Here is a 26,023-nt window from a genome sequence, read left to right as displayed (position 1 = left end):
GGACCTCGTGGCAGCACAGTCACGCAACATCTGTCTTTTCGAGTCTGGCTACTTGCCCTCAGCGTAATGTGTTCAGAGCTCATCCATGTGGTAGCAGGTGTCAGGGTCTCATTCCTGCCCAAGGCTGAGGACGCGCCACATCATCTTTATCTGTTCATCTGTCCGTGCACATGTGGGCTGCTCCCTCTGATGGGGTGACACTCCTGGGCCCCTCTGTCCCCGCACACCCCACCCCCCAGAGGAGGAGGACTTGGAAAGCGGGTGCCTGTGAGGGATGGAGGAGAGCGGTGTCGGGGAGTAACCGCTGCAAACGTGGGTGCCCAAGTTTGGTTTGCATTGCTTTTTCTTTGAGCCAAAATTTGCTCATTGAGAGATTTCATCAAAAAACCCACATTTCCAGCTTTCATTGAAAAAGTAAAGGCTCAGGCGGTGCTGGCTGGGTCCACAGGCAGCAGCAGCAGCTAGAGCCGAGCGGCGTCTGCCCCGAGGACTGCTGCACCACGGTCGTGAGTCACTGCAGGGATCACCTCCTTGCACCGACCATTAGCCGCCAGCACGCGCCAACCCGCTTCTCTGATTCATGTTACCCACCTGGCAGTGTAGACAGCCTGCTACCCCCACTCTACCTGCGGATTACTGACCCGTCACGACACGAGCATACATTTCAGCTGTAGGAGCTGACAGGTGCCGTGAACACCGCACGGTCCGTGTAGCGCCGCCCAAGCTGCGGGAAACGGGGGCAGACGCAGCGATGCTCGTGTGCGCGCAGGGAATGTCGGTAAGGAGCCACAAGAAACAATAGAGGTTTGCCCGAAAATAGGACCTCCATTGCCCAATTTCTCGTTCTTTGGATTATTTGAACTGTACGTGGCCAGTATGTGTTCCCCTGACAGCAAAATTAACCTTTTAAAGCCTGTGCTACCTTACCTTTCCCCAGTAAGGTCCAGAAGATTCTAGTTTGTCAGCTAGAAACTTCATGAGTGTAGCAATCCTATTTTCCAAACCCACCGTCAGAAGACATGATCTGATAAAGGGTCAAGTACACATGCAAAGAAATTGAGTTAGAATATTTGAAACTGAGTGTGGCCTATAAGAGTTGGAAATTGAGATCGCCACCCAAGAGAGTCCGCTAGATTGTCTTAGAAAGAAACCTCCACCTGGGGCAAGAGGGTATCACAGAGCTGCACGAGGGCAAGGACTCAGTCCAGTCCTCGCCCCGCTCCCCATCACGACCACATCATGGGAAAGATAACAAGGGCGGGGGGAGGGGACATGAGGAAAATTTCCAGAACTATCCATAGCTGCTTAGAAAGGAGCTGGCAGAACTGAGTTTAGCACAACCCCATTTCTTCCGGTCTTGCTTTCTCTCCCACCCCCGGTGTTAAAACTTACTGTACCACTTTATTGGTCAATGAAGTAAGGGAGGAACAGCAGCACGATGGTGACAGCTGGTCACACTCACATCTGGGACTCTCAGGGTGACGTGTGGGGACCACACCTGACCATCTGTTGCCCTCGGCTGATTCGAGCGCTTTCACTAAGTGGACGCACTGGGCGAGCTCTGCTCTTAGACCTCACGTGCTTTGTGCACTGCCGATTTTCATCTGCAAACACATGCATTTAAGTCAAATAAAATCAAGATTAATTTTTCCAAGGCATAACAGAAAAGAGCGGAATTTGACATAATGATCACATGTATTATGTTAAACAGTGCAATTGCCAATATTTGACAGTTTTTGACCTGTAAAAATGGTAGTGTCCTGTGGTTCAACCCAGGGCATCTGCACACCTTTCAGCCTTAAATGATGGGGTCTCTGACTCTGAGGACAGAATTCATGGTCATTTTATAAACAGCATGTAAGTAGTTTGTATGAAACAGTTTTCATGGAAAAGGTCTTTCCTCCTCCAGGATTTGCAATGATTTCTTCCAACGGACCCTGACCCTCTGCTTACTGCAAACACATACACGGTTTCTAAAATCTTTCAGCCCTTCCAGAGTTCTTTCTGTATACGCACGCCGTTTGTGGTGCTGTTTATCTTTGTGTTATTCCTGGAGGAGTTAGTCGCCTTCCGGTTGTGCCGTCCTGATTTTCACCCTCTCCAGACACATCCAGCAGAGCAGGAAGAGGCCCACGGGAAAGGTTTCCTTGCAGAATCAGGGACCATAACTGGGATTTTTACATCCAAGGCAAGATCTCTGTCAGAGTGTGAGAGGGACGGAGGCACAGGGTGGCCCTGGCTCCGAGGAGGGACCACAAGCCGTGGTGGCCGCCTCTCTCCATGACACGTGCCCAGCACGAGGAGCAGCGTAAAACTCCGACCACGCGGATCGTGAACACTGCTTTGCTTTGTTCCATTTTATGATCGGGACCATTCCCTTGCGTGGTTTTTAAAGTTACCTTCTCTTCCGTGCTTTCTTGTTTAGATAAAAATTCTTCAACCAGAACATTTGAGGAATTCAGTGAAATGGTTTATAACTGAAAAAATGGGAAATGAATACATTCTCAGAACTGGAATTAATTTGGAAGAGTCGTATAAGGAATCCAGTGCCAGAACCCCACTGATACTTCTTCACTCCCATGGTAAGAGGCCACCTCCGTACTTAGTGAAAGGTGTAGACAAGTAGGTTCGTGTCTGGTATTTCTGTGTTTAAAACAGTTTTCTATTCTTAGTTAAGTATTCTGGGAAAGGGACTGATTAAAACTTTATAATAAGACTGAATATTTCTGAAAATATGAAAGAATAAAGAAGAATAAAATTTCCCGGATTCATAAGCATGGAAAAACTTATCTGTGCTAATTTTCTGTGCAGAAAATCTCTCTTAAACATGTATTATTGATCTGAAAGTTGGGATGGCCCTTGTATTTATTAACTGTTCTAATCTGTTGGTTCATGAAAACATAATACATAACAAACCGTCAGAATGTGGCCCTGCCAACCCAGCCCTTGTGTCCCTCAAAACTCCAAATGCTTTTTCCCTTCTCTTTGCCCGCACAGACCCTAAGCAAAGTATTTTCAGTTATCTTCTGTTCTTTGTCATCTCTAAATCAAATATGTCTTCGCAGTTCACCATATTCAAACTTTGATTCTATTAGGCATAAAATCTTTCTGAAAGTGCATCCATGCAGAAGCTTCCTCCTCTGGAACCTTTTATGTGGAGCAGCCACTCTGCACCTGACGCACTCATAGTAGCTACTGTCCATTTTCTGAAGACATAGCCCAGAATGGCTGCCACGGCTCTAGCCCTCACGTCCACGCTCTAAACAATAGAATGGAAGAAAGGAAGTATGAAACAAGTTAACAGAGCTTGATCTTGATCTCAGCTCAGGTCTTGATCTCGGGGTTGTGGGTTCAAGCCCTGCATTGGGCTGCACGCTGGGTGTGGAGCCTACATTCAGTCAGTCACTATGTTTTCAAGAGGGAATGAAATGAGTTTATAATTGTGTGTACGTTTCCACGTTGTTGTGCAGGGACTGACCTCACCAACACTGTCCTGAAATTTGCACGAGAGTTAAAAGGAGGAACAAGTCATGTGACCATTGTTTCCCTGGGCCGCGGCCAGGCCACGAAGGCAGAGGAGCTCATCATGAAGGCCCTCCCCAAAGCCTCACAGTGGGTCTTCCTGCAGAACTGTCACCTCGCAGCATCATTTATGCCAAGGCTGTGCGCTATCATCGAGTCGTAAGAGCTTTACGTGATTTGTAAGGGATCAGATTAACGATCAGAACAGTGAGGTGAGACAGAACGGCCACGTTTAAGCGGTGATAAAGTAATGTGCCGGGCCACTCAGGGGAAGTTAAGCTTTCTTGTGCAGGTTCTCTCTTCTCCAGGATCTGTACAACTGTGCTAAGAAACACCTTGGTTTTTTAGGGAAAGAAGCCGCTCTGGTTTTTACTCTCCATCGCCTACATCACTTCCTTCCTGTCCTTCTCCACAGATGAACCCGCCACGGCCGCAATTCCGTCCGGGTGTGTGGATCTAAACCATAGTCTTTCATATTCTGCATGATTCTGAACAGCAGAACGTAGTGGCTCACATCCCTCCTTCCAGTGGTGATTTATTTTACGGCCTGTAGTTCGTACTTACTCTGACTTTCTTGGGCTCAGTCCACTTCTCTAGGCTGTCTCTCCCAAAGATTTGCTCACTCAGACAGAAACTTCCAGAGGCTCAGCCTTCTTGTTGGCAGCAGTAGCTGCAAGTCGGTCGCTATAACTTTGAGTGAAGAATTAGCAATGTTTTAATTCTTTAATAGATTTTATTTATTTGAAAGAGAGCATGCACGCACGAGCGGGGGTAGGGGGCAGAGATGGAGGGAGAGAGAGGGAAAGAATCCCAAGCAGGACTCCATCTCACGACCCCGAGATCACGACCTGAGCCGGAACCAAGAGACTGACGCTTGACCGACTGAGCCACCCAAGCACCCCAGCAACGTTTTAAGTTAGTAAAGTTGTAACCGGTTGTGCTCTGGAGTTTTCTCTCCCACTTTGCATTTCTGTTGCTTCCCGGCTGCAGCCGGTGCTGGACTTGGAACGTGTACTCCGGTCAGGGCCGCATCGTCCTCATGCTGCTATTTGGATGTCGTGAGCACCCGCAAGGAAACTAAACCAAGAAGCAACTGCCCTGACTTAAAGTTCTAAAAACCTCGTTAGCATCATTCATTCTATTCTCAGACTCCTATGCCTTTAGCAAATTAAAAAGTATTTGGTAATTTTTCTTTCACATATACTTCATCACTGAAGAGAACCAGAAGATGAAGTTTGCCTAGTTGTATGATTTCGATAGTTGTTAACTTTGGAAGACGACACAAGAACTTCTACCAGGTCCTTCAGTCATTGTTCATTCAAAAACTATTTCTAGGGCACCTGCCTATTTGCCAGGAATCATTCTAGAGACTCAGGACACGGTATGGACCAGACAGACATTGTATCAGACTTCCAGAACGTATTAAGATAGAGAGCAACAGTGGAATGGCAGAGAGCCATGCATCATTCTAAAAAAAGAAATCGGAGGAACATTCTTCAGAACAGAATTTCAGGGGCGCCTGGGTGGCACAATCGTTAAGCGTCTGCCTTCGGCTCAGGGCGTGATCCCGGCGTTATGGGATCGAGCCCCACATCGGGCTCCTCCGCTAGGAGCCTGCTTCTTCCTCTCCCACTTCCCCTGCTGTGTTCCCTCTCTCGCTGGCTGTCTCTATCTCTGTCAAATAAATAAATAAAATCTTAAAAAAAAAAAAAAAGAACAGACTTAATTAGTAAGAGTAATTAACAATGTGTAAAAAAAAAAAACCTATATAATCAGAGTGTAATTAAGAGAAATTCATCCTTCTTTATTAAATCAAGCCAGTAAGCGTTAAGACCATCACCCAGCAGCCTACTGTGGGAGAGAGACACGTGAAGCAAATTTCTTACGTTTAAGAGTTAGAGCAATATGTTTTGAACATATTTCCCTAACTCTTAAACATAAGAAAACTCTTAAACTCTTAAATTCTTAAAATATGTTCACAAGATATTGCTAAGACAAAAAACAGCAGGCTACCAACAGTACATGCCACATAATATTTTTATTTAAAGAAAAAGAGAGAGAAGGGCGCCAGGGGGGCTCAGTCAGTTGAATGAGCCGAAACCTGATTTCGGCTCAGGTCGTGATCTCAGGATTGTGAGATCGAACCTCCTGTCGGGCTTCACTCTGGGCGCGGAGTCGCCTTGAGATTCTCTCTCCCTCTGCCCCGCCCCCATGCTTGTGCTCTCTCTCTTTCTCTAAAATAAATAAATCTTTAAAAAAAGAGAGAAGAGAGAAAAGGAAAAGGTGTACTTACACCTAGTTACTAGGATATTAGATTATTTTTGTTTTTCCGCTTAATTCTGAATTTGGTTTTGTTGTTGTGTTGGGTTTTTTGGTTTGTTTGCTTTCATTGTTTTGGTTTGTTTTGTACACTTTACAAAAATAATTTCAGACGTGAAGAAAAGCTGCAAGAATAGCACGAAGTTTCTCCTACACCCTTCACCTCTGTTTCCTGCAGTTAATATTGGCCGGGTCGTGCCTTTCCTGTTTGTACATATGTATGTAACTTTTTGAATCACTGAAAGTAAACTGCAGACATGATGCCCCTTGACCCCCCTACAAACTTCAGTGTGCTTATCGATTGTCTAACCCACATATCTAGCCTATTGGCCCAATAATCACTTTTACTGCAGAAACAGAAAGACAAAGTTCTGATCCAGGTTCTAACTGAGGATTTCTCATTTCATTCAGCTGTCATGTCTCTTAAATCCTCTTTATTCCAGAATTGTTCCTCAGTCTTTGTCTTTCATAACTTGGACATTTTTGAAAAGCACGAGCCAGTTACTTTGTCAAATGTCCCTCCGTTTGGGTTTGTCCGCTATTTTCCCGTGGTTCGATGATGGCTGGGCAGTGTGGCAGGAACGCCACAGAGGACATGTTGTGTCCTTCTCGGTGCATCGTACCCAGAGGCACACGATGTCCGTCTGTCCCATTACTGGTGATAATAACTTCACTCATTGACCGAAGTGGCATCCTCCCCCCCCGTAGGCTTTTCAGACCATGATACATCTCAACCTCTCGCCTGCTGGTCGTACAGCCCCTGAGAATGTTTGACTGGATTAGGACTCGATTATTTGCCAAATGGTGACTTTCTAACTCCTCAGTTCCTTCTAAATTTATCGACTGATGTTCTGCCCTATGGAAGAGGCTTCCCGCCCGCCCTTAATCATCGGTTTGTTTGTATCAGTCGCGGATTCCTGTTCAGTTCGGTGGAGTATCAGCTGTGACCACTGGCACTTACTTTCATGTCCGGTTGTTCCAGATTTGACCCGTGGAACACTGCATTTTGTTCTTAATTTGTCATTTTTCCAAGGTTCTTTGCCATGAGCATATATCACTTTTGTGCTTATAGGTGGAAACTCTGCTTTTTAAAACAGAATTACTGGGTCTTATGCAAATTTCTGCACAGCATGAAAGGCCATGGTGGGCTGATAGGGCCTGTAGGTGATTATGGAAACGAGCTCTAGGTCACTTTAGACACTGAGATTCTGCGATTCCTTAAATATGTGGGTTTGGCTTAAATTTTTTACACTAGGGGCACCTGGGTTGTTCAGTCGGTGAAGCGTCTGCCTTCGGCTCAGGTCATGATCCCGGGGTCCTGGGTTCAAACCCCGAGTCGGGCTCCCTGCTCAGCGGGGAGTCTGCTTCTCCATCTCTCCAGCTTGTGCTCTCTCACTCTCTCTCTCAAATAAATAAAATCTTTTTTAAAAATTTTTACACTAAAAAATTTTTACACTAAAATATTTTTAAATTTTTGTTTTGCAGATTTAATAGCCCAGATGTGACAGTTGACCCTGAGTTCAGGTTATGGTTAAGCTCAAAATTGGACAGTACCTTCCCAATTCCGATTCTTCAGAAGAGTTTGAAGGTAAGGACAGAGTAGAACAGATTTTGATGTTGACTGAGGAGCACTGTTTGAGTGTAAATTCTCTTGCACTCATAAATCGGAATTACGAAGGGAGTCCTGACTCTAGCACGCTGACCTACTCTGCGTGGCCCCGCACGGCAGGCGGGAAGGACGAGTAGGCGAGATCCCTGCTTTCAGTTCACAGCTTGACGGACGTTTTCTCGAACCAACAGGTATAAACCAGAATGTCTGATCTGTGTGCTTTTCTCGCCCTTCTTCTCTGGCCTTACCCTGTCTCTGCTCCCCCAACCAGCCCACAGCATATTCTCTGGAAAGGCTCTGGCAGGAAGCACGTTGAAAGCAGGTGTTGGGGACAGGGGACCGAAGGATGACAGGTAGGGACAGAGAACTTCCAGGAACATTTCACCTCAAGCAGGTCCATTGCTCTAATTAGCAAAATACAGCTTCACTTCAGATATAAGCAACTTCTTCCCCAAGATAACACTTTCTCTCTCTCTCTCTCTCTCTCTCTCTCTCTGCCCTCTCCCACTGCCCCCACTCCCCTCTGGCCTCCCCCTGCATACATCCTTCCTCATGGGGCTGTGCAGAGTTTTGCTTTTGGAGACATGAGCAAGAGTCTCCAAAGAATCAGCCATGAGCCTCAGGGAGTGAAACTCTGTGAACATTCTTTCATGTCTGCAGTCAGGCCTCTCAGCAAACATTACAGGCAGTTCGCATTAACAGATACTGAAAGGTAAACGTGCCTTGGAAGGTAGAGAACGTCTGCTCTACGAGGCGCTTCTCACAGTCACCCAGCCACATTCTCAGGGTGATAAGACTCGGAGCCATTGGTTAACACTCCAGGGATTGTGAAAACCCAGGTACCTTTTCCTCTTTCCCCAGAGATAATCTCTCTGCGCTCCAGAGCAAACGTTTCTCTGTCTCTCGGTCTGTGTCTCTGGAAGGAGGGGCTGCATCTGGCCCTCCCCCCTCCCCCGTCACCCTGTGAGGATCAGAGCATGAGGGAGCACCGTGAGCTCTGATCCTGGATCCAGAAACGTCCGGTTCATGTACACACACATCCATGTGTCGTACATACAGACCCACACAGATCCACATATCCATAAGGTTTTTATACGTGTGTGTGTGTACGTGTGTGTCTATGCGTAATGCACAAGGAAGGGAACATTTCAAACCTTTTACAGCTTTGGAGTTAACAGCCACGCTCTTTAAAAAGCCCCCCCTCTCCCCACTTCACCTCTGCCCCTCCTCACTGTAATTCTCCTGGTTAGGAAGTCAGCCAAAGGGATTTTTAACGCAAGCAGAGCACTTGGGTATTACCCCAAGTTTATTGTTCTTTTGAATCTCGGTGCTGACGAGATGCTTCTGTAGGCTCCACTGATTCTGTCTCCTGGGCTTGGGCACTCCCCACCGCCTTCGCCCCCTCCCCACCTCCCGCCCCCCACCTGCTGGCCTCACTGAGGCCAAGCAGCCCCCGTTCTGTCACAGCCCCGCAGCCACCACTGACAGTTTTGACGACAGTAGCTCTTTACTGTCAAACCTTCCAGAATGCTGTGCTTCCAGAATGCCAGACTTCGAGCAAGCAGGAGTGCTTTTAATGACAATGTTAAACTTTTCATTTTAAGATCTGAAATGGAACAATAGGAAATCTGGTACAATCCTTTAACAGAAATTTTCAAATGAGAAAATAACACAAGAGTTTTTATTTGCCACGAACTCCTGCAAACATTTACACTCTTAGCCCGCTCTCTGCGCAGTGCGACGCAGGTGTCCCCTGGATCAGCACCTCTGCTCACCTGGTGTTTACTCATTTCTGTCTTAAAGATCGCGGTGGAAAATCCCCAGGGGCTGAAAAGTAACTTACTTCAGACCTTTGGATATGGTGGGAGCGGAGAAGTAACAGAAGAGATACTTGAAAAACCTGACTGTGGACCGTCATGGAAAAAACTTTTATTCAGCTTATGTGTTTTCAACGCTGTGATCAATGAAAGAAAAAATTACGGAATATTGGGCTGGAATATTGCTTATAAATTTAGTTCTTCGGACTTGGGGGTAAGTGTGATATCTTCCAAATAACCAATAATAAATAAATCACAATAGGATACAAACTGCCTAGTGTGCGTCCACACAGATACTAAGTATTTTCATGGCGTTAAGAAAATGAACTCCGTGACAAGGGCTAATGCGGAGAAACGTGGACCGGGAAGCCAGCTTTTCTGGAAACAGATCACAGCCCCCCACCTACGGATGTATAAGCATTTAATCCGGTGGGCGAGCTAACAAGCTCTCAGGCTCTCGGGCTCTTCGTTCCCTTGGCCAAAAAAAGAAGAAAAGCAGGATGGGCGAAGGGAGGGCGGACGCCAGTACCTACTTCAAAGGGCTTCTAAGAGGCAGACTGGTTAAGATGGGCAAGACTCTCAGGACAGCGCCTGACACAGAGAAACCCCTGCAACCGTGTCTGCAGTTTCTATCATATTTATTTAAAGTAAGAGAGCTTGTACTGACCCACTGCGGGAGAGGGGGACGTAGCTTCCTAGTCTTTCTTCACTATTCTCTATCTAGAACCTTCTACGTGCTTGACATTGCCGGGTGTATTTTTATGGCTCAAGTAAACAGGTGGTAACGCCTGCTCTAGCTTCCCCCAGGTTAGACCAGACACCAGAACACTTTCTGAGCAACATCTTGATTCTGCCTCTGGTATCTGCCCCCAAGACCCACCCCTTCTAGGGCCTCCGGAGGCTCTTCGGCTTTCACGAGCGGCTGTCACAGCTCTCTGCGCGCTCAGCTGCCTGTCCGAGTACGTGCGAGCGTGCACGGGCGCCCCCAACCAGAGCGGACATGAAACAGCCACTCCGGGTGTTTGTCAGGGAATCTGAGCCCAGGCACACTTTGTCCCAACCCCACTCAGAGCTTAATCAAAAGGCTAACAATATACTGGGGGGGAAATACCTGTAGCGTGTATGATGCAAATGGCTAATATGCTGATTATATGAAAATCTTTTATAAATTAAGAGAAAGATAAATACCCCAATAGGCAAAGGACATGGTTAGGCAATTTGCAGTGTAAATACAAAAAGGCAATAAGATTATGAAAATGTATTCCATTTCATTAGTAATTGTGATGTTAATTTTATGTGTCAGCTTGACTGGCCCACAAGATCCCCAGGTATTTATTTGGTCAAGCATTATTTTGAGGATGCCTGTGAGGGTATTTTCTGGAAATTCATATTCAAATTAATAGACTCTCTCTAATGTGATGGGCCTCATCCAATCAGTTGAAGGACTGACCAGAACTAAAAGGAAATCTCCTGCCTGAATGCTTCGAACTGGAACATTAGCTTTTTCCGGCCTTTGGACTTGAACTGAAACATTGGCTCTTTCTGGGTCTTGAGCCTGCCGGCCTTCAGGCAGGAAGGACACCGTCAGCTCTCCTGGGTCTCCTGCTGTCAAACGCAGGTCTTGACATTTGTCAGCCTCCATAATTACATGAGCCAAGTCCTAATAGTAAACTATGTACATCATACTGGTTCTCTGGAGAAGCCTGACGAATACAGTAATCAAGGAAATGCTCATTAAAATCTCGCTAAAATGAGATACCACCTTTCACTCCCGCAGTGGCTGAAACAAACCAACAAAAATGCAGAGAAGCAGAGGCTGTCTTATGCTGCTGCTGGGGGGCACCTTGGTAATATGTATCCAAAGAATAGATCTGTGAAGAATTTCTCTTATCATTGATTCAGAAAGAGATAGTCACATTTATAGGATTGATTAATAAAATTAGTTATAACAGAGACAAAGTATGATTTCATTTCTGTGTATATATATATAACTCATTTCCCTTGCGGATGGTGTTTTTAAGAAGTCTGTCCTAAACCATCTGTAGGGGGAATGAACGGTGGAACTGGGATGGCTAGTGTTAGCAGGGCACGTCGCCATGCGAAGAGCGTGGGCCATTACCGGCAGCACTTGGTGCGGCCCGGATTCATGGGATGCTGCCCTTCTTCTGGCATTTTGCAGAGAGGCTTGCTCAAGCCAGAAGCAGCTGGTGACATCATCGCACTGTAGTACCCTTCCCCTCCTGCTCTCCCCCCCTTTGTGAGGCAGAAGTGAGGGCAGCCTTGCCAGTGGGAGAGAAAGCCGGGGTGGGTGCCAAGCTGGCTCACGGTCTGCAGGTTCCTGCTCGGAACTTCGTGGGGAACGGGCTCTACGCACAGCCCCCCTCATAAAGGAAGTGGGCCCTGTGGGAAGTTGAGTTTGGACACGACTCCTCCCACTCGGAGGAGTCCCCGGCCAGCCAGCTGGTGGTCAGGCAACTCGGGGTTTGCTCAGGGGACTGGCGGTCCGACCAGTGCTGTGTCCCAGCCCACAAGGCTTAGCATCAGTGGACTGCACGCAGGGCTATGGCCACTGAAAGCTCCCCCAAACCGGGACTTGAGCCCCATGGACAAGACCAAGAAAAACAACTTATCCAATGAGATCCAGTGACCAGAGAAAGAACATAAGCAATGAAACAGAAAACTCTAAGAGCCCGTAAGGACATACACATTTCACACCTGTACACACGCACGTATGTATTTCACACGCATGATTTTTTTAGGTGAGCACGTATCACAAGTTTATTTTTTTTAACTTTTTAACAGAAGAACCAGCAGGATGGTAAAACTGGTTTTTAAAAATATGGAGAAGTATTTGTAAATACGGAGAGAAATTGTAATGAAATACCATTGCTAAGTTACATCCCAAACTGATAAATGCCCTGCAGGCAATAAAATTGTGCTGTTGGTTTGTAAGTCGCTTTATGAGCCGGACAGCGTTTGTATTTCTCTCGGACAGAGTTCATCAGCATTGTCCTCAGAAAGAACCACGTGCAGGGCCATCAGTTTTCTGTAAGTTTCAGCAGCTGCTCTGATAGAACTTTACGTGCTCCAAGCAACAACAGCGCATCAGCACAAGAGCAGGCGCTCCTGGGATGGTCGACAGGCCTTGAAAGAGCACGTCAGACGCTGCTCCAGTGGGGCATGGAAAAGATCCGTGCTCACCCCTTTACTATTTCCAGATTTTGGAGTTTTTATTTTTTTTTTAAGATTTTCATTTATTTGAGAGGGAGAGAGGGAGCATAAGCAGGAGGGATAGAGGGGGAGGGAGAAGCAGGCTCCCCGCTGAGCAGGGAGCCCGACTTAGGACTCGATCCCAGGACCCTGGGATCATGACCTGAGCCAAAGGCAGACACTTCACCAATTGGGCCACCCGGGCGCCCCCTAAATACAGATTATTTAAAAGGAAGACTCATACTACAAGAAAAATTCCTCTAGTCACTTTAAGCTAAAAATACCCACCTGTCTCAGCAGAACCTAGAGGTGGGAGAGGAAGGTCTTTTGGTGCAGGGAGGAGTCCCTGTGAGGACAGGGAGGGCAGAAGAAGAAATGGGAACATGGACGCTTCCTTGGAGGGCGGGGGGTCACTGATGTCTTCTTTCCATTAGAAAAATGTTCTTTTAATAGGACTTCAAGGAAAGGAAAGATCACCTGTTATGGAAATACTCTGATGTGTAAATTGGCAAAGAAGAAAAAGGAAAATAGCAGTCTGGTCAAACTATCAAAAATGAGGGAGAGAAACAACCAAGTGCACTAAATAGTAGCAAAGTCACGTGGAAGGAATGTTACCAGGCATCATTTGAAATGTAAACGGACTGCACTCCCTCATTAACAGACACATGCAATTTGTATGAAAAACATTTAAATTAATGAAGACAGCTTAAAACTACCAAGAAACTAATAACAGCAGCAACAAAGCAGGAATGGCAGTGTTTGTATCAGACAAGATAGAATTTCATCTGAAAAAGCACCAAACGGTAGAAAGAGGAACAGTTTGTGAAGATCAACAGTTGTGAAAAGGCTTGGTTTTAAGTGGTTTATGGATTGACTAACCTGAGCCTCACATCAGCCCTATGAAGAGGGTGGTACTATCCTCATTTGACCGTTGATGTACAGAGAGGCTGAGGAAGCTGCTGGAACAGACAGGATTCAAACTGTGGTGGTCTTGCTTACACCGTGTGGTCTCGATATTCGTCGGAGAACAGCCTGCGGTAGTGTGCGTACACCCACGTGTATGTGTGTATAGACACACGCACACACATACGTGTATATTACATATGTGCGTATTCCTGTATAACTGTTGTGGGAGTTTCAAAAACGTCTTTCAGAATTAGCTCTGATAAGCAAAAGTAAGACCAATACTAGAATAATACCATCAACAGACTTGAGTAACGGGGGTGTATAGAACCTAGCATCCCCTAGCAGACTGTACATATTTCTTTCATGTACTAAGGATCTTAGAAAACCCCACCATGAACATGGCCACAAAGTAAAATTTATAATTATGAGCCACGTTCTCTGACCACAATCTAATAAATAATAAAAACTTGGCCCCAAAGATCTTAAGTTGGAAATTAAGAAACATGCCTCTAGATAATTCTTTCATCAAAAAGGATATTGAAAGGGAAATCACAAAATATCTCAAACACAAAGGAAATGAGATTCCTTCATACCAAAAATGATACAACAGTACAAAAATATGCTCAGAAAAAAATAAACTACTATCTTAAATATCTTCACTATTAAGAAAGGCAGGAAATTAATATTCATCTTAAGAAATTAGAAAAAAACAATAGGAACTAAAATAAAGAATATAATTTTTAATAGTAATAAAATAATATACAAAAATAGTAGAAAGGAAAAATCCAAAAATTGGTTTTTGAAAATCTGTATGAACCCAATGATTTCTGGGAAAACATGAATTATCAAAATTGACTCGAAAAATTATGGAAATTTTGAATACACCAATTGCTACAAAACGTTGCAAATAACACCAGAATGAAATGGTTTCCTGGCTTAGTTTACTCTAGACTTTAAGAAACAGATATAAATATTACTTAAGCTGTTCCAAACCTTAGAAAAAGATGGCAATCTCCCCAATTCATTTTATGAAACCATAATTTTAATATGAACAACTGATGAAAATATTATATGTAAGAAAATAGGCTAATTTTACTTAGAACTTGATGTAAAAATCCTATATAACCTATTAATAGGCTTCAGCAATGAATCAGAAGAATAATACTCTATGATCAAGTAGGGGTTATTCCGAGAATGGCTCGATATCTGGAAATCCATAACTCACGCCACATGGTCACATCAGTAGATGCAGAAAAGGCTTTTGTTATGAATTCGGGCACCATTCCTGAAAAGAACTCCAAAATACAGGATTAAAAGGGATTACTTAAATATGGAAAAGACCACCAAAAAACTGTAGCAAATATTTTAAATAGCTAACACTAAAGTTGTTTTTATTAAAATCCAGAATCCAAAAAAAAAAAAAAAAAAGAATCAGTCACGTTGCCTATTCTCACATTGACATTCAGCATTGCCTTAAAATCTCTAGTCAACGCGGGACTAAGGATACATAATCCATGTCAACGATGTAAAATGATGTTCATGCATATTAATGAGGGAATAAGAAGAAGACTGTATATAAGAGATCCACTGCCCAGTTGCAGGGCAACAACAAAAAAGAATTAATGGATGAAAATGTATATCCTAGTATTTTTATTCCTCTTGCTATTTCCGTTTATGGTTGACTCTTGAAATGCAGGATCGGGGCACCGACCCCCTGTGTGGTTAAAATCCACTTACAATTTTTGACTCCCCCCCAAACATAACTAATAGCCAACTATTGACCGGAAGCCTTACCGATAACCTCAACAACAGTTGATTAACAGGTATTTGTATGTTGTATGTATGATACACTGTGTACCTATAATAAAGTCAGCCCGAGAAAAGAAAATGTTATTGAGAAAATCGTAACAGAAAATACATTCACAGGACTGTGAAAAAACCCACATAATTCAAACGCATTGCTGTTCACGGGTCAACTGTATTTTTAAAGAGAAAACATCCATGGCTGTTTGAGAAATGATGATTTTATGTTAATACATTCCAGTGAGCTACAGACATGTTCTGAAATAATAAAAACTGGTGGATTTTCTAAAGGTCTCCATCAAGATTTTGGAAAATGCCCTGAGCACACGGTCCAGTATCTCGTGGCCGACACTGCACTACCTGATTGGGGAAGTGATTTATGGTGGCCGGGTGACCGACACGTGGGACAGGCGATGTTTGAACACCCTTCTCTACAAATTTTGTAATCCTGAAGTGCTGAGAGATGATTTCAGTTTCTCCAGTGACGAGGTAAGAAAATGTATTTCCTCACATCACTCGCTTACCTGAATGGTGTTACGTTATTTAAAGTCTGCATTTTAGAATTTTTAATTTTAGAATTAATTAGAATTTAATTCTAAGAAATTTTAATGTTCTTAGAATTTAATTCTAAGAAATTTTAATGTTCCCTTTCAATGGCTTTTATTAACTTCCAGTGTTTCTTTAAAGATTTCATTTATTCATTTTAGAGAGAGCAAGAGTGAGAGAGCGAGAGCAAGAGAGCACACACAGAGGCAGAGGGACAGAGAGAGAGAGAAGCGGATTCCCCACTGAGCAGGGAGCCCGATGCGGGACTCGATCCCAGGTCCCTGAGATCATGACCTGAGCCAAAGGCAGACCCTTAACTGCCTGCGCCACCCAGGCGTCCCTATTAACTTCTAGTCTCCCAGAAATAATTCAGCGTTACTCTGGCAGTTAACATTTCATCTATCCATCCGTACTCTCAAGGCCAGAGAAGACCTGGATATGACCTCTGTGTCCTCGATTATCCCGATTTACAGCAGTTCCCTGACCTCATCATGCCATTGTGAAGATTTATGCACCCAGCATCCGAGCACCCAGATACATCCATCTTCCATCACCTCCCCTGTGCAAACCCCTGTGCCTCTATAGACCTGTCCCTTTGAAGAGACCCAAACAGAAGGCCCCTAGTCCCCACACATTCTGCGATCCTATTGGGTGAAGGTCGCCAGCTCCGGGCCTGGGACCCCGGTGTCACTTCCTGGGAGCCCTCAGAGGTCCCTGTCCCCATGCACCGGGCTCTTGGCTCTGCCCTCTGCGCCATCCTTCCAATTCTATAGAAAGGGGCCCATGTTTATGGCTCAGCAGTTTCTTCAGCACCTTCCTTTCTGCAGTCGAACTGCAGTCTGACATCCTTTCCACATTCTACTGTCTCTGTCCCTTTCAGACCAAGCTGATACAGTTCATTTTTGAACTCTGAGTTTCTGGAATCAGTTTGTCATCTTCTCCAATAAAGGTGCACCAGCACATACCCCCGGGGCAGCTCAGCTGTCGTGGTGGCTCAGGGTTCCCCGGGAGTTACGCCCAAGACGTCGGCTGGGCTGCGGTCATTAGGGCTTCCCTGGGGCGGGAGAAGCCACTTCCAAGCCACTCACAGGACTGATGGCCAGAAGCCTCAGTGCTTCCACATTCGGGACCTCGGGGGGCAGCGCGGGGGTGGCTCCCGACCACCATCGATAGGGGTGTCTGAGGATCGGGGTCGTGCAGCTGGCTACCCCCAGAGCAACCAACCCACCAGAGAGAAACGAGGCTGCGGCACCGTGTACGAGCTGGTCCCCAGCCACACGCCGTCCCCTCCGCTCCGCGTTCTGTGGGAAGAAGAAGCCACGCAGTCCAGCCTCCATTCCAGGAGAGGAGAAGTGGCTCCGTGTTTCAAAGGGATGGAGTCAAAGATAGTCACGTTCATCACCATCGCTAAGTAGGGCTTTGAAGGCACAGGCTCTCCCAGTTAGATGTGACTGTGAGAGTCGGCCTTACGGAGCAGCACCGGCTTCGGCTGATCCCGGGAGATGCTGCTGGTGGATGGGAAAGAAGCTCTCCCGCGCCCAGTAAGGAGCTTGTCAATTATTAAAAATTGTATTATTGTATCACTGGAATTTTGCACCTTTTGACCATGTTCCCGCATTTTGCCCATCTCCCACCTCCCAAGTGGTCAGAAGGATTCTTCAGCTCAGTGTCCCGTTCCCTCTCCAGGTCTCACCACAGTACTCTGGTGTGTGAGGGCCTGACCGCATCCGCTCCCCGGAGGCATGGTTCATGGAGACACGGGTGGTGAGAAGCCACCCACTGGCCCTTAACGTCTCTCTTTTCCCAACAGGAAAGTTATTGAGCAGATCAGTACAACCGCACTTTGCAAGCAAAGTCCCAGATGTCGCTTTTGACAGAAGTGTCTAGAATATGGCACCTAGAACTAAGAAGAGCCTTCTGTATATGTTTTATGGGAAGCAGTGTCTTATGGAAAATAGGTCTCGCTCGGGGCAAAAACTAACGAAGTGGTTAAATTTTCAGATACCTCAGTCAGTGCCCAGATCTGCGAGCATCGGCGACTGCATACACATTATCCAGTCCTTCCCTGACGACGACCCTCCGGACCTCTTAGGCCTGCACCCTGAGGCCGTACGACGCTGCAGGGAGATCCAGGGCCAGGAGTTCGTCGACAGTCTCATCGCCATGGAACCAAGAGCCACCACCACCCACCTCCTGGTCAGGTAAGAGCTCACCAGGAAAAACGTTTAGTCGGAAATTACAGAACATTCATAGGCAAGAATTAAATATTAAATGACTAATTAATAACTTGAAGAGATACAATGCCGAACTTGTGGATCAATAAGTCTAAAATATAGCGTAAAATGTAAAACACAGTCTAAAAATACAGAGACTAAATTCTGCAGATGACACAGAGGCGAGGAGACACAGCTAGGAGCGCGTGCGCACACACACGTAAATATAATTACGAGGTACGCAGTGGGCACTCAATAAATCTTTGTGGAATGAGTGGACTATACCCAGTGAGTGGCATTTTTAAACTGACTTTGTTTTAGTGTGAAATGTCACTTTTCCTTCTCTAGGACGGGGAAAGACACCTATCATAATAAGTAAGAGGACTGTTTGGTCAAGAGAAGCTCGCTGTGTCCTTAGAGGCCTGGGTGGCTTGTGCCTCTGTTAGTCACACTGCTCAGTATCCTTACTCTACTTATCTGTACCTAGACAATGCCTGTCTACCCATCAAGGCCGTCATGAAGTTCAGATGTTCTCAACCCAAACTCTCCAGCCTCATCAGCCTGTAAGCGTAAGATAAGGTCGTTTGTGTCAAGGCCACGACCACCTGGTGTGAGCTCCCCAACGAAGCGTGTCCCTGCTATGCTCACTCAGATCTGCTCAGGACACAGGTGGCACGCACGGGCTTCACCTCTCTTCCTTCCTCACTGGCTCCAGGCTCAAATCCCAGCTCCACCACTTGACTTTGCAAACTTGGGGATGCCAATGAGGTCTTTTGTCTCCGGTTCATCAAATTTAAATTAGAAATAGTAATAGTGTCTAGCAGGGCTCTGCTCAGAATATGAGTTCCTTATGTAAGTTTGGCTTTTCAATTTGCAAGTCTAACAGATTTTAACAAGCATTTTGAAAAGGTCTTTGAATAGTATTTGGTTCCATCAACAAACTTAAACACTTTCAGACATGCTAATATTCATTACGAACTTAATATACTTCAGCTAGCTGACTCCCAAACCCTCTCGAGTCTTCAATAAGCCTTATAAATCTAATAATTAAACAAATATGCCAGATCTTAAACTTGCTTATATATTTTTTAAATTTATTTATTTGAGAGAGAGAGAGAGACAGATAGCAAAAGAGAGAGCACGAGCAGGGAGGAGAGGAAGAACCAGACTCCCCACTGAGCAGGGAGCCCAACGTGGGACTCAATCTTGGGACTCTGGGATCATGACCCGAGCCAAAGGCAGACGCTTAACTGATTGAAACACCCAGGCACCCCCTATTTTCTTAAAAAAAGATGTTATTTATTTGACAGAAAGAGAGCACAAGCAGGGGGAGCAGCAGAGGGAGAGGGAGAAACCTGGTCCCCACTGAGCAGGGAGCCCGACGCTGGACTTGATCCCAGGACCCCGGGTTCATGACCTGAGCCGAAGGCAGACACTTCACCGACTAAGCCACCTAGGCACCCCTAAAATCGTAAATTTAAACCAATTTCTCAATCATGTGTTTTAAGTTGGAGTGACAAAGCTGATCTTCAGGTTTTAAGAGCCCAAATCTCTTAAATATCACCAATAGTGAAAACACCAACATGTACAGAGTCCTCAACACAAAACTACTGTTACTATGATTTTGATTCTGTTAGTCTCGTCTACACCAGCTTCTAAGCCTTCCCCACGCTGAGAGATGCTAAGCAGGGAGCAGGGGCGTCACAGGGCAGGATGTGTGAGTCTGCCTTCTCAGGGTGCTTAAGGTTGGAAAAACCCCAGGCAAATAAACAGAAATTTAAACTACAACACGAATTGCTTCTTGTTGGCAACACTCACAGGATCCCTTGAACCCCGATCAGAGTTGTCACCAAGACAGTAACAACTCCAGCAGCCTGTGAGGTGACAGTCACGTTACCCACATGCCTGGATTCCAACGACGTGTGCCCTAACGGACTCAGACTCACACACTGGGTGTTACGTTCCGTTTGCTCTGCAGGATAGCTGGGGCCTCCACGGTCTCCCCCCTGGTGCGCAGGGGGCCCCACTCTAGATAACTACCCCGTGACCTCATCACAAGGCCCCTCCTTCTATAAAGCTGGGTTGAGGCCTGGGTTTTGTGGAGAAGAGCTGTGAACCATCAGCATCTTCCATCCACGGAGTCCCTCCTGTCAGTGAGTTACCCCGAAGAAAAACTCTGGAAAAGGTCTTCTCAGTCTGGGGGATACTTGACTGGCCCTCCCCCACCTTCTAACAGGCTCTTAATATACACGTGTATTTTTTTCCACTTAACTCTCAAACCTCTGAACCCATAGGAATCCTGTGCTCCTCAGGTCTTCCTGTCTCTCTGGACTGCGAAACTCCTGTTAAGATGCTATCTGACTGGATTCTCACTAGGGCTTTGGTTATTTGGTGATCTCGTCCAAGGTCATCCCACGGACACAAAATAGACCGACCTGAGCTCCCATTTCACTGACGGAGTGAATATATCCTAACTATGTACAACGTAGAGGGAAAGCTGCACACGGAGAGGAGGACGTCATTGGAAACCTTCCAGTATGTCCCCAGAACATCAGCTTAAATTCCCCGCACAGCCGACACTTCTAAGTAGTAATTCTGTACTTTTAGTCTTAACAAACACACCAGTCAGAGACGAGATGATTGTAAGGGGCTGCTTCTCGTAAGCACGTGAAACCGGTTTATTCAGGTCCCTCTGGTTATTTTGGGACGCTATGATTATTACAGTTAGGCGCCCTTTACTCAAAATGTACCAGAAACTTCTCTGTGTAAAGTGCACTTGAAAGATCGGTCCCATTCGATGTGACCCCCTCGGTGCTAGCAAACATTTGCGCTTTGGAGATGTTTGCAATATTATTGAAGTCATCTGATCTTTTGAATCCTCGTAAGGCAGCCTGGAAGAATCCCACCGAGTAACCCTACTCGCAAGTCAAAAACTAGGGTTTTCCTACTGCGTTGTGCGCAGCTGTGGCTCCCAGACTATCGCTCACCTTCCAGGACGACCCTCCTTCGGGCGTGTGACCCGGGCTGTTACTGAAAGCCCGTCCCTGCCGGTATTTAGAGTCACTGAGCGGGACACAAAGCAGGTGCGCCCCGTGGCCATCTCCTCCGCTCCCGGCAGGAAGGTGCCATCACCATCCCGAGCCCCGGTTTCAAAGAGCTCCTCCAGCTTCCGCGCTTCCTGGCTTTGTGTCCCCATCCACGCAGGTGTCGGCAGGGGAGCCGCCTGTCCCGCTCACTCGTGTCCGCGCCGTCAGGTTGCTGCTTTTCTTCTTCCCGCTCTTGGCACTTCACGCACGCGCATTCAGGGGATGCGTAGTTGACAAGGAAATCTTAAAACTTTAAAAATGCGTGTGTTCTTGTAAATGCCTGCAGCACACTGGACAGTTGCCTCCTCTGTCAAATGCAGCGAATGCCCTCGTCCGCGTCCCGTGGCTCTGTGGCTCAGGGAGGCTGTGCTGGCCCTCAGGTGGGACCCACCGGAGGGCTTTCCCTGTTCAGACAGATCTGTAGCTCATTCTCCTCCTAATTCTTTCTGCAGTGGTGAGCAGAGTAACGACGAACTGGTGATGGAAATTTTATCCGACATGATAAAGCGGCTGCCAATGTCTGTGGAGAAGGAGGAATGTTCTGGAACTCCCAGCACCTTGAAGTGCTTCATGTCCAGCCCCATTTGGGAGTCTCTTTATAAAAGCATCCAAGGTAAGCACAGGACGTGAGTGGGGACCCCAGGGAAGGACTCTGGCAGCAAGAGGAAGGAAGAGTGGAGATCCCACTGAAGGGAGTTCAGAAATACGAAGCCTGAGTGAGCGGGAGAGCGGAATCTCTCTCCAGGCTGAGAGATGGGGAGCAGACGACAAAATGAGGCTGTGGCTTTGTCTTTGCTTCTGTTCTTGTTGAGGCTGGGAGGGGGTGAGGTGAGGGGGGTCGTGGCCCCAAGACTAGAGGGCAGGAAGTCCTCCTTGTTGAAAAGCAGCTCTGCAGGCGGTGGGGTTCAGAGGGGCCTTTGACTCAGAACTCGGGGGAGGACACACAGGGCCAAAGGGGGCGGCGGCAACCAGCCCGGTTAAATTCTCCACATCCATATTTTAACCCTCGAAAGAAAGTTCATCTGGGAACCCCATGCTGAGCAGTAGTCTATGCAGTCCATGCTGTCGCTGAGTCTGGACCACGGTCAGCAAACCAGGGCTGCAGCCAATCCAGCTACCATTCCTTCTCGTACAGCCTGAACGCAAAAATGGTTTTTATGTTTTTTTAGTGGTTAAAAAAAACAAGAAAGAGTATTTTTGGAGCATAAGTGCTATATGACATTCCAGGTTGAGCGCGCACAAGTCAGTCCTCATTGGCCTGCAGCCGTGCTCGCTCACTCCCGCGTGTGCACGCCTGTGTTCACACGGCCGAAGCAGCGCTGAGCGGTCGTGACCCAGGCAGGAGGGCCCCAGAGCCTGCCCCAGGCTCTGGCTTTTTTGTTTTTTTGTTTGTTTTTTGTTTGTTTGTTTTGGCCAAAAAAAAAAATGCATCTCAATCCCCCGTCTGGACACATGGAGCTCCTTTGAGTTCCAAAGCCTGTATTGCTCCATGTAAGCCTCATTTTATCTGAAAACTAACATCATTTTTTGTTTAAATCCAGGCTATGATCCCCTCATTCATTGCGCCTTACTGACCTTTCTGAGTCAAGAAATTGAACGGTTTGATACGTTCTTATTGGTTGTGCATAAATCTTTGAAAGACCTTCAACTTGCAATAAAAGGAGAGATCATCCTCACCCAAGAACTGGAAGAAATCTATGGCTCTTTCCTTAAGACTTGCGTACCTACCCTGTGGCAGGTAAGCACTACCGGTCCTTCTGCTTTTTAAAGATTGAATTTATTTATGGAACAGAAAGAGAGCGAGCGCGCGCGCACGAGCCGGGGGAGGGACAGAGGGAGAAGAAGCAGACTCCCCCGCTGAGCAGGGAGCCCGACGCAGGGCTCAAACCCAGGACTGTGGGATCATGACCTGAGCCAAAGGCAAATGCTTCACCAACGGAGCCACCCAGGCGTCCCAAGAGTCTGTTTCTTAAATTCCACATATGAGTGAAACCAAATGGTACTTGTCTTCCCATGCCTGACTTATTTCACTTAGCGTCACACTCTAGGTCCATCCATGCTGTTGCAAATGGCAAGATTTCATCCTTTTTTCTGGGGGAATAACCTTCCATTGTGCCTATGCACCGCATCTTATCCATCCATCTATCCAAGGACGCTCGGGTTGTTGGTTATATTGGTCTTGGTGTAGACAGTGCTGCAATAAACACAGGGGTGCAGAGATCTTTGAATTCGTGTTTTTGTATCCTTTGGGTAAATACCTGCTAGTGGATTAATGGAAACGCAGTAATTGTATTTTTAATGTTTTGAGGCACCTCCATACTGTTTCCAGCGTGCTGCACCAATCTGCATTCCCACCGACAGTGCACGAGGGTTCCTTTTTCTCCACATTCGTTTCAACACCTGTTGTTTCTTGTGTTTTTAATGTTAGCCATGCTGACAGGTGTGAGGTGGTGTCTCATTGTGTTTTGATTTGCGTTGCCCTGATGATCAGTGATGAGCATCTTTTCATGTGTGTTGGCCATCTGCATGTCTTTTTTTTCAAAAAAGATTTCTTTATTGGAGAGAGAGCACAAGCAGGGGGAGGTGGAGAGGGAGAAGCAGAGAGAGAATCTCAAGCAGACTCCCCGCTGAGCACGGAGCCCAATGCAGGGCTTGATCTCATGACCCTAAGATCACGACCTGAGCTGAAACCAAGAGTCAGGTGCTCAACGGACGGAGCCACCCAGGCGCCCCTGGCATGTCTTTGTAGAAATGTCTGTTCATGTCTTCTGCCCATTTTTTAACTGAATTATGTTTTTGGTGTTGAGTTGTGTCAGTTCTTTATATATTTTGGATACTAACGCTTTATTGCATATGTCACTTTCAAACATCTCCCATTCCATTGGCTGCTGCTTTCAGTTTTGTTGTTTCCTTCACTGTGCAGAAACTTTTATTTTGATGAAGTCCCACTAGTTTATTTTTGCTTTTGTTTCTCTTGCCAATCTAGAGACCGATCTAGAAAAAATGTTGCTACGGCTGATGTCAGAGACATGACTGTCTAGGATTTTTAGGGTTTCAGGTCTCCTATTTATGTCTGTAATCTACTTTGAGTTTATTTTCGTGTGTGGTATGAGAAAGTGGTCCAGACCCACTCTTTTGCAAGTAACTGTCCAGTTTTCTCAATGCCATTTGTTGAAGAGACGGTCTTTTTCCCGCTGTATTTTCTTTCCTCCTTTGTTGAAGAGTAATTGACTATATAACTGTGACCTTATTTCTGGGCTCTCCATTCTGACCCATTGATCTGTGTGTCTGTTTTTGTGCCAGCACCGTACTGTTTCGATTACTACAGCTTTGTTGTGTATCTTGAAATCTGGGATTGCGATTGGATGGAAATCTTGGATTGTTCTTTTTCAAGATTGCTTTGGCTATTTGGGGTCTTTTGTGGTTCCATACAAATTTTAGGATTGTTTATCATAGTTTTGTGAAAAATGCTGTTGGTACTTTGATAGGGATTCCATTAAATCTGTAGATTCCTTGGGGTAGTGTGGACATTTTAACAATATTCTCCCAGTCCATGAGTATGGAATAGCTTTCCATTTGTTTGTGTCCTCTTCGATTTCTTTTGTCAGTGTTTTATAGTTTTCAGAGTACACATCTTTCACCTCTTTGGTTAGGTTTATTCCTAGGTATTTTATTATTTTTGCTGCAGTTGTAAATAGGGCGGTTTTCTTAATTTTTCTTCTTCATTATTGGTGTATAGAAATGCAATGGATTTCTGTATGTTGATTTTGTATCCTCCAACTTCACTGAATTTGTTTATCAGTTCTAGCAAATTTTTTTTTGGTGGAACATTTAGGGTTTTCTATATATAGTACCATGTCATCTGCAAATAGTACAGTCTGCCTCTTCCTTGCCGATTTGGATGCCTTTTATTTCTTGACTGATTGCTGTGGCCAAGACTTCCATACTGTGTTGAATAAAAATGAGTGGACACCCTTGTCTTGTTCCTGATCTTAGGGGGAAAGTTCTCAGGTTTTCACCATTGAGGATGATGTTAGCTGTGGGTTTTTCATATATGGCCTTTATTATGTTGAGGTACGTTCCATCTAAACCTACTTCGTCAGGGATTGTTTTTTTTTCCATGAATGGCTGTTGTACTTTGTCAAATGTTTTTCGGCACCTGTTGAAAGTGTTACGTGGCTTTCACCCTTGCTTTTGTTGATGTGATGCATCACGTTGATTTGTGAGTATTGAGCCACACCTGCATCCTGGGAATAAATCCCACTCCATCGTGATGAATAATTTTTTTAATGTATTGTTGGATTCGGTTTGCTAGTATTTTGTCAAGGATTTTTGCATCTATGTTCATCATGGATATTGGCCTGTAGTTCCGTTTTGTATATGGGGGGCTCTCTATCTGGTCTTGGTATCAGGTAATGCTGGCCTCAGAATGAATTTGGAAGCTTTTCCTTCTTGTATTTTTTTTTAAAGATTTTATTTATTTATATGACAGAGAGAGACAGCCAGCGAGGGAGGGAACACAAGCAGGGGGAGTGGGAGAGGAAGAAGCAGGCTCATAGCGGAGGAGCCTGATGTGGGGCTCGATCCCATAATGCCAGGATCACGCCCTGAGCCGAAGGCAGAAGCTTAACCGCTGTGCCACCCAGGCGCCCCATCCTTCTTGTATTTTTTGGAATAGTTTGAGAGGAATAGGTATTAACTCTTCTTTAAATGTTTGGTAGAATTTCCCTGGGAAGCTGTCAGGTCCTGGACTTTTGTTTATTGGGAGCTTTTTGATTTAATTACCAGCAAGTAAATTGAATCAGTAATCTGTTGAAATTTTCTACTTCCTCCTGATTGAGTTTTGGGAGGTTTTATGTTCCTAGGAATTGACCCATTTCTTCTAGGTTGTCCAGTCTGTTGGCACATAATTTTACATAATCTCTCATAATCCTTTGTTCTCTCCTGGTGCTGGTTATTATTTCTCCTCCATTGATTTGATTATTTGAGTGT

General features: G+C 45.7%; 1 protein-coding gene across 1 annotated transcript in view; it reads left to right on the top strand.

Annotated features, from left to right (window-relative positions):
• Positions 1–26,023, top strand: part of DNAH14 (dynein axonemal heavy chain 14) — a 321,838-nt gene that overhangs the window by 277,495 nt on the left and 18,320 nt on the right. The window contains exons 77-84 of the mRNA XM_057315759.1: positions 2,426–2,582; positions 3,471–3,681; positions 7,327–7,429; positions 9,254–9,481; positions 15,478–15,675; positions 17,734–17,933; positions 21,484–21,644; positions 22,573–22,769. Of these exons, the coding sequence (XP_057171742.1) occupies positions 2,426–2,582; positions 3,471–3,681; positions 7,327–7,429; positions 9,254–9,481; positions 15,478–15,675; positions 17,734–17,933; positions 21,484–21,644; positions 22,573–22,769 (1,455 nt within the window). The remainder of the gene's footprint in view (positions 1–2,425; positions 2,583–3,470; positions 3,682–7,326; positions 7,430–9,253; positions 9,482–15,477; positions 15,676–17,733; positions 17,934–21,483; positions 21,645–22,572; positions 22,770–26,023) is intronic.

The sequence above is a fragment of the Ursus arctos genome, unplaced genomic scaffold (genome assembly GCF_023065955.2).
Source record: "Ursus arctos isolate Adak ecotype North America unplaced genomic scaffold, UrsArc2.0 scaffold_2, whole genome shotgun sequence".
Classification (NCBI taxonomy): domain Eukaryota; kingdom Metazoa; phylum Chordata; class Mammalia; order Carnivora; family Ursidae; genus Ursus; species Ursus arctos.
Note: the sequence above shows the minus strand (reverse complement) of the source record. Positions and strands in the feature narration are given on the sequence as shown.